Consider the following 9,658-nt stretch of genomic DNA (forward strand, 5'->3'; position numbering starts at 1 on the left):
CATTTCCCAAGTTTCTATATAAAAAGTCTTAAAAAATTAAGCAACTTGAACTCTAAGAGCAAGTTCGTGCGACCCAGTCGTGCATTTTATTTCAATTCGATTTGTTCTAGTGTCGTTTTAAAATGTCATGGTTTATACTTTTTTTTCAATAATGGAAGAACAAGATGTTTTAGTTTTCATTCTACATGAAAAACGGCATTTAGATTTCAAAGAATTGAAAATCATTTTTTTCTTCGATATAAAAAAAAATAAGCTGTTGCTTAGTGGAGAAGTGTTGCTCGGAGCAAAAGTTTTTTAGGTTCAATTCGCGGATCAGTTTGCAAGTTTTTTCAAATAAATACAATTGTAGGCAATTCAAAAATGAGAAGAAAACATTCAGATAAAAAAAGAGAGAGACAGAGAGTAGATTGCACAAAGAAGATAGAAAAGTGCAAATGTGACGTAGTTTTTTTTTTTAATACATGCATAAAGTTGTTTTAACAGAAACGAAATGTTGTTTTAAAAGGAATAGAATCTTTTCAAAACAATCCAAAACACCTGTGAAGTGTGTATGTACTTTAAGATTTAATAAAAAAAATTACAATCAAAAGACTAAAAACTTTTTTTTATAGAAATCATTAAATTAACCTTTAACGTATTAAATTATTGAGAGCACTTATGCTTAGAAGTTAAAATTGAAATAAATTTTCACTTCCCAACTGATTTGTTAAAAAAAAAAACTAAAGCATGAAAAGTGTTGCCGTTGGTTAAATTATACTTTTGTTTTAAGTTCTTATGCAGTTTTTTTTTCTATCCAACTAAAGTTCTATTTTTGTATTGCATAAGTTTAAATCACACAATGTGCATTAACTAATAAACAGACTTCACTTAAAGTTCTCGCTATTTAACTACTACAAACTATAGTAACTTTGTGAAGTTAAATCAGAACAAAAGCAGTTCAATTAAATGTCTGGGGATATCGCATAACATCTGAATGTCTGTATACATTTATTTTTGTATTCTACATAATGTAAGTGCCTTTCCTACCTACAATAATTTACTATAAACGATTGTTTGCCCCCAAGGCTAACGATTTGCGTCAAAGCATGACGTGAGATTGTAAATATGGTATTTCCAACTCGCCCCTTTAACGATATTTTGTAAGGATCTAAGAGCAGCTATGATTAATTTGGCATCACTATAAAGATTCATTGAATTGATGCTTTCATCTGATTGTTTTGTTGATTTAAAAGTTTCTTTTTTATTCTCTCTCATTTAATTGACTATACAATGCGAAGAGGAATATAGTTAGTTATGTAAACTATATGGTAATTAAGTTTGAAGAAAATGGCACGTTTGTTTTCGTTTCATTACTTAGCTAAGTAATTGGATACCTATAGATTGAATTATTTGTTCTGTGTTGAAATTTGACATAAAGTTTTATTAATCTGTGGGCGTAAGTGATTTCAAAGTTGTTACCCTTATTTTATTAATACCTATTATTTTTACAAATGAAAAAAAAAACAACAACTTTGGGGCCTCTGTTTTGTTAAGCTATAACTGAAGAGCATCAAACCTTTGACATAAAATGTTCCTTTTTAGGCTTCAACAATTTTTATTGGCACATATTTAACCTCTTATCAGAAGGATTTATAAAAAAACCAAAGAACAAAAAATGAGTTTTTAACATTTTCTCAATACATACATATTTTTGAGGTTATGTAAAAAATGATCCAAAAATAATAGTTATAATTTATAGATTAGATCTTTTTAATTTGTTTTTACCTTCAAAAAACACTAAAAAGTGCCGATACGATAATCATCCGCAAATGACTTCGTACTCGGTGAAAATGGACCCCAGCGCGTGCGGTATCTGGGGGGGAAAGAGGCGTGGGAATTATCTATAAGATAATTATCTTCAACTTTTACAAATAAAAAAATTTCAAAACATTTTCAAACAAAAATTTAAGTCAATAAAAAAATATTAATCGACACACAAAAACAAAATTTCAACAGAATTCATTGATCTGTTTTCAAAAAAAATAACTTTTGCTTAATTTTAATAATTACAAAAATTTTCGTTGAAATCGGTTATGAGATAGTCAGACATCAAGGAAAAGGTTATATGGCAAATACTGTTAAGGTCCAAACAATTTTCTCTTTATATCAAAAGTAGAACTTTATTTGCCACAGGACATGTAATTTTTTAATCAAAATTGTTTTGAATTTCCCCTCTAGGGAATCATCTAAGACTTTTGACAAAAAATTGAAAGTTTATACTTAAGTTCTTAGACATTTTTCACGAATCATTGGCTTTTTGGAACCAATTACAGATTTCACTGTCTCTTCGAAAGTTCAACGTTTATACCAAATTTCATTAGGGTGGCCCATCATTTTTTCATATTTGTTTTCACTCAAAAACAAAATTCAAAATTTAATCAAAATTGTTTTGAATTTCCACCCCAGGGGATTATTTAAAACTTTTGACCACAAAGTTTGAGGTAAATCGCTTTATTTTATTTTTGGTTTTGATGACAAATTGAACGTTTATACTTAAGTTCATTTTCTTAAAAAAAAAAAAAAAAAACACCCTTTCACTCATGATAATTTTGTAGACTCTGTTGATTCTTAGTTCTTATAACAGACATTACTTTTTCAATAAGTTTGAAAAATTAACAAAATGTATGTCAGCTGTTATCACACTTTACAAACAACTGAACTTATCAAAAAAACACCCTTTCAACAAAAATATTTTTAAGAACTTTATGAATCCCTTGTCCCTCTTTATCTAACCCCTTCATCCCGAATTTCGTCAGTGTAGCATGTTTTTCACAAGGGTTTTGGTAATATTTTACTTGTTGAAGTTAAAAAACAAGCATTCTTGTTTTTAATCGGCTATAACTTTTCTTAGAGCAATCGTATTGATGTCATTAGATTCAGCATAAAAAATATCTTTAAAACATGTCTCATATAATGATATTCCACAAACAATAATTTTGTTCACTTTAGTTTTGACCTTAACCCCTTCCTCTTGAGCAATCGTATTGATGTCATTAGATTCAGCATCAAAAATACCTTTAAAACATGTCTCATATAATGATATTCCACAAACAATAATTTTGTTCACTTTAGTTTTGACCTTAACCCCCTCCCTCTTGTCCGCGAAAAAAACACCCTTCCACCATATTTTTTTGTATAGACTTTTTTGATCCTTGGTTATTATCCCAAAAGCAAACTTTTTGCCAACTTTCATGAGTGTAACAATTTTTTTTTTATTTGTTGATTTTAAGTACTTGATTTTATGTATTTGTGTAAAACAATTTTTTTTTAATAATTTTTATTCATAACCATTAATTTATTACGTAAATTGCATGTTTTAACTTTATAACATATAGGCATGGATTTAAATATGCCCTGGGGCCTTGCTCTAGTTAATTAAGAAAAAGTCTTTGACGCTGTGACGTTATTTCACGCACAAGAGACTCTTATTTCTTGTTTGTGATTTCAATAAGAACTCCCCCTCACAGGTAGATGCTTTCAAAACACAATGTATAGTGTGTCATTGTTTAAAATTTAATGGAAAAAATAACTAAAATAATATCGTTTATAATATTAAAGAAAAGTCTTGTTTATTGAATCCACTTGTATTGGAGGATTTAAAAAAATTTGAGAGAATTCAATCAATTTCGAATACATTACATTGTGTAGTTATGTAGGTATAACTGGGTCCAAGTTATAAATATCTCTGATAAATAGATCATCATCATTTTTCCACGAGCAGTGATAATCCACAGGTTCAATATACGAAATCTCAACTTATGTTGAAACTGTTTAAATTCTCTGATCGGATATCTATTATAAAAGATAAGATGTTCTTAATGATAGCTGACCAATCAGAGCCTTAATTATTTCAGAGCATTAGTTCAGATTCCTTGCATTGAAAGCGAAGATGACAGGGGTTGAACTACGGCATACGTACGTTAACGTACTGACGCTTTATGTCTCTATCATTTTCTTCTTATTAAATAGAGAGAGCAATAGTCAAAACGTTAACGAACGTATGCCGCAGTTCGACCCCAGTGTCAACAAATATTTTACTTCTCTAGAACTTTAACATTTGATATAATAATAATTATTGTTGATATACCCCACTGTTTCTTTGAAAATAAACTAAAAAAAATCGATTTTCTACAACCATGCTAAAGAAATGTTAAAAGTTATACTATCAAGGGGAAATGACTCAATGTATCTTAATACAATGCCGGGTCGCATAGTTGTTGAAACTAGTCGGAAGAAAAGTAACAATTGTTAGATAGCATGGGGGTAGAACTTTGTAATTAGCATTCTAGTTGAGTTTGTGCAATGTGAATTACCTGCTTTTTTTACACGACAAAGAAACAAAAGATAATAATCTAATGATGATGATAGGATAGCATAGCATAATAGTCTTTGAGAGAAAACAACAATTCAGATTTTTCTCGTAAATATAAAATATATACCTATCTTTACATATTTTTCTTATAAGAGGGTAACCATTTTTAGGGTTATTTAAAGATTTAAAAAAATCAAAGTTAATTAGATGTAAAATTCTTCCAGTTCAGTGAACCCTATTAGGGTAAGATTGTCGAATTAAGGAAGACAAAAAACTTTGGATATTTTAAGATATGTACCTATATCTTAAGATATGGGCCTTAGTATTTTATAAGAAATTTATAAATAACAAAGAGTACCTAAATGGCGAAATATGTGCGCAGTATGTGAAAGCGCAGTTTGGAATCACATCTATTTTTCCTATAACGATAACGATATTTTTATTGAACAGTAATTATATGCTTAAAACTAGTTATCTAAAAATTTACATTGATTATATTAGTATTATGTTGGCACAAAAGGGGCCGGCCTAACGTTTTTACATTGTTTTTTTTTTTGTCTATAAGTTAAATTTACAGTTTACAATTGTAATTGTGTTTGTTTTAAATATTAATTCTGCTGGCAGCTTCTTAACTCAGATTGTTCAAGTCCGGTTGTCATTGCTCTATTTTTCCTTAATTTTCACATTTTTTCGCAAAATTGGAACCTGCTGAATAAATAATTTTTTGGGAACCACTAATATATATTTTTTTTGGGAACCACTAAACATTTTTTTAGTGGAACCACTAAACAGCTGTTAGTACGAAACAATTGCCAAATTTAAACAAAGTTGGTTTACGAGCGCTTAACTTTAACGCTTAATTCCTCAAACCTATATAGTGCGTGGGTGATCCCTAGGGGCGAAATAAGGCTTCAGCTATTCCTGTGCGCCATCGTGTGCAGTTTTTGGAAATTTACTTCAGGTCCGTCCATTTCTTCAGTTGCGCCGACTCTTCCTCGACTCTTTTTCCTTCTTTAGTATGCGGGTATTACTATATAATAGATTCAATGGACTCTTCTACTCGTTCTCCTAGGAAGTTCTTCGTTGGATGCACGATTTGGCCCGAAAACCCTTAAGACTTGGTTTTATAGCTGGAAGACTTTGTTAGAAAAATCTTTTTTACAAGAATCTTTTTTATTTTGTTTGCAATACTTATCTCCCATCACATTTGTGAATTTGTTTTTTGTATTTACAAAATAAAGACATCTTTTTTGGGCAACAAAACATTGTAATTTTTTCCATAGCAAACCATGGAGTTTTGGGATAAATCCTTTCTGGGTCTAAAGTCAGTAGAAGAATTTGACGAAAATGTGCTTTTGATCGGCACATTTATGAAGGCAATTTGCAACCTCACATCCAAGAACAAAAGGTCATAACCTAGGAGTGAATAAAATTTTGGACTCGACTAAACAACGCAATTCACAAGAATGACTACCATAAAGACATAAAAATACTATTATTTTTATAGATATATTATGTACAAACATCCACGTATTATTTTTTATATCATTAGCTAGATATGATTTCTAAATTTTAGGATCGGCTATCAGAGGTTGAATCGACTAAAGTGCTTTCTTTTAGTTGACTGTCACAATGCACTTTAACCCCCTGAATACAATGGTGTAGCTGTGGCTGTAGCTTGTAGCGAAAGTGTAAGAATTCTCAACTTTTTGCTCAGCTGCCGCCAACTTTTGTTGTTGTTACCCTCAGTAAAATTTTGACAGTACTACAAGCATCAGCCACAGCTACACCATTGTATTCAGCCAGTAAATGTGACGATTAACTATCACAAATCACATTAAGCGACCTCTAAGTTAATATCGGTATAACCATCGTTTAAGTTTGATAAAGTACCTAAATAAAGGACTTAATTAGTTACTTACTTAGGGTTACCAGCGCTTTAAGGTGGAATCGCCAAAATCAATTAGGGATTCGGATCTCAAACAACAAGCTTCTCCAGTCAGCCATATGCTAGCTAATTGCTTTCAGTTTACTACGCCAAGTTGATTGAGGTTCCACTTGCTGCGCCACCTTAGACGAGGCCGGATTATTGCTGTCATAGGCTCCAATAATCCTATAAGTGTACTTTTTTTAGAACAAACAATCAATGAGGTTTGCCCTCATTGATTGTTAAACCCATTTTTCAAATCAATCAATTGTTACTATATAGTCCATAGCTTAGAACGATAGATATCTTCAATAGTTTAGTACAATACTATTACTGTTTTCGTTTTGTTTATCACTCTCGTCCCATCAAGTTTGAGAGCTACAAACTGTTATCAACGTCAATATATATATATGCATTTTAAATAAGTCTTGCAGGCAGAAGTCCACTTTAAATATATGTACCCCAAAAGTATGCTATTATTAAATTTCATGGGAAAATTTGAAAAGTTTATACAAGAATACGTTTAAAGTTAATTTTCTTGTAAAATAAGCGCAGCTACAAGTTTAAAAATTTTTTTTTTTGTTTTTTTTTTTTCAAAATATGTACCTGTTGCATTGAAAATTGTAACTTTATTAAAAGGACTTTTATAGTATTTTGAAATAGTCGTGTAAATTTGGTTGTTATTTTGTTTTATTCAGCATACAAATAAGCCTATTTTGGCTTTTAAATTACCCCTCAAGATAAAAGATATAGCTCAACCGAAAACTGCCTTATTGATGCAGTTTTTTGACGATGGTGGCCAAAAACCAAATGAAATTCGTTGGAACTTTGGGTATAAAAATGCTGTACATGAAAATGACCACTAACAAAATATTTTAAAAAAAATTGATGAAACTTAAAAAGCCAAGAAAAAGAAATGCAGAGAATTTTTTCTATAACTTTCAGAGTCAAGAATGAAAAATGAATAGTGAATAATATGACTTGGTAAGGTAGAGAAGCCTAAGAATCAAGTGCCTTACAAATACTTTTTCACAAAAAATTGTAAAACAGTTAACAAATTCTGTTCCACCAATTTTTAAATTGGTACAAACAGAAATTTAAAAATTTGTTAAAAATAAGTAAAACTACAAATTTGTGTTTGTGAATTGTATTTCGTGAAATAGACCACACGCGATGAGTTAACAAGTTGGCGACATAATAACCATAGCCCTTTGTACATATGAACATGTTTTTTAATAAAAAAAATTATTAAAGGTCGATCTTTATGGAAGTCATTCGTGGAAATCGCATTATTTTAAATGGCTTTCTGTGCGTAGACAGAAGTTCTCTTGCAAAAACACATTTTGTGTTTGACCTTTGACGAAACAAAGTTTATCAAAAAATTCGCTGGAATTTTTCATTGTTTTATGTTTACCATCTTGGTCGAATTTAATCAACAGGTGTAAATTAACGCAGGACCCTGTGAAGAAATCGACCGTAAGCCATTGCCATTACCATTATGATGACAAGGTTCTTTCGATAGATCACATCCTAAGAATTCCATATCAAAAGCCAAATTGTGAACCTCCAGTTATTTGGAAGCTCCGACAAAAAAAAACAATAATTTCCTCAAAATCTTATACGAGGCAAAGGACTAAATATAAAATAAAAACTTTCTTTAACTCCGTTAATGAATAATGCCAGAGATCTGGAAAAGATATGTGAATGGTATTGCCGGTGACCAAGAATTTTTGTCTATTCTATTCAACATTAGGAAAAAGAGTAATAGACGGGATTTATTGCGATGAAAAACTTCTTTAGAGGCAGATAACTCTTTGTCAAGAGTTAACAAGTGTTTGCAAACTTAACTCCTAAATTGATATTCACCAAGACAAACTTGTAAGTTTTAAACTTCAATTTTGTATATTTACTACTTTTCACGAGAATACCTAGGTACATCGAGTCATTTCAATCCAAGAACATAGGCACCTATAACTTCCAAAAAAAAGAGATATGTTGAAAATTTTGTTGCAGAAGGACTTTGTTCAATTCTCAGTATTTGCAAGTTGACAGTCTTTTAAGAGTAATTTTTAAAATGATTTCGAAATTATGTAATTTCCAAAAACAAAAGACACATTACACCTACTCAACACAGTCATCACTCCAATTTGAGGATACTATCATAAACTTCATTTAATGACTATTCTTTTGTTTTTCGGCATGACATCATTTTACTTGGCCCAATTTGTAATTCGCCTTCTGCGCCTTACAAAACAGAAAACAATTTGCCAAGAAGTAAAAAAGGATAAAAGAGTTTTCTTTTTCTTAAAGTAAAAGGTTTCTTAGGGGAGTTTATATAAATAACTTTAAAGCAAGTCCAGATTGACGAAGTGTCTTCTACTTACCCGAGTGTAATTCTCCATCGATCTTATATCATTTATTGTCCATGGTAACATTGCGGCCGAGTACCGAGGATCCACCGAAGCAGATCCTCGATAAGTCAAGGTAATTAGTCGTGTTTTCATTGTTTTTGGATGCTTTTATGTAGTTTTTTTCTTTACACTTCCTCGCTAACGAGTTGGATTAATTTTATTTAAACAAATGAACACGAGATTAAACTTACAATAAAATTACTGGGCAGTTTAAATTTACATTTTTGTGTTCTTAAAAGAGGCGAAAAGTTTTTTTCTGACGCTGATAGAAAAAGGCGGAGGCAGTGTTATTAAACCACACGAAGGTAAGTATGCCTTTTGTCGAAGTCAACTATTTACAGAACCACAAGAATTTCGACGAAGAGACAAAAACAAAATCAATAAATGGAGAGACGCTGTCTACATAAAAGATTGACTGGTGGTGAACTCAACTCTAGATTTTCAATTAGAAAAAAAATATATATCTTCAATTTACATTTTCGCAAATCTACGGCATGGAATTTTCACTTCAAGGAGAACAGAAAATCAATAGAATTTTCACGCAGGCACAGGACAGTGGACACAGAAAAAAAAGTGAAGATTACACTTGAGTTGGATTTTCTTTCATTGGATAAAGTTAGATCATTTTTCTTTACATGGGAATATTGTTATTAAATTAATAATCATTTAATAAGTTAATTTGCATTAATATTGGTTTAAATTTCCCTTTTCCATTTGATTACGTTGAATTACAAAAGAAAACTCGAATTCGCGTCCAATTTGAATGCAAGGAGGCTGACAATAAAATGTTGCAGGCCGCCATGGATAGTATTTTTGTTGCTCCTTGGAGGAATAGCAACATTCCTGCGCATTTCATTTCAAACATTGTCAAAAGGTTTGTTTGATTCGATGCTAGTTTCGTTTTTGCTCTGTTTGGTTGAGTGCACTGAATTGAATACGAGGCTTTTGTCCTTCAAGCAAGAAAACGGA

The 9,658-nt window shown here is 30.9% G+C and overlaps 1 protein-coding gene across 4 annotated transcripts in view; it reads right to left on the reverse strand.

Annotated features, from left to right (window-relative positions):
* The window catches only part of LOC129912978 (TBC1 domain family member 4), a 56,357-nt gene extending 46,882 nt beyond the window's left edge, over positions 1-9,475 (reverse strand). For all 4 annotated transcript variants that reach the window (XM_055991269.1, XM_055991268.1, XM_055991267.1 and 1 more), the window contains exon 1: positions 8,663-9,475. In XM_055991269.1, the coding sequence (XP_055847244.1) occupies positions 8,663-8,782 (120 nt within the window). In that variant the 5' untranslated portion in view covers positions 8,783-9,475. The remainder of the gene's footprint in view (positions 1-8,662) is intronic.
* Positions 9,476-9,658: the final 183 nt, after the last annotated feature.

This window comes from Episyrphus balteatus, chromosome 3 (assembly GCF_945859705.1).
Source record: "Episyrphus balteatus chromosome 3, idEpiBalt1.1, whole genome shotgun sequence".
Taxonomy (NCBI): Eukaryota; Metazoa; Arthropoda; class Insecta; order Diptera; family Syrphidae; genus Episyrphus; species Episyrphus balteatus.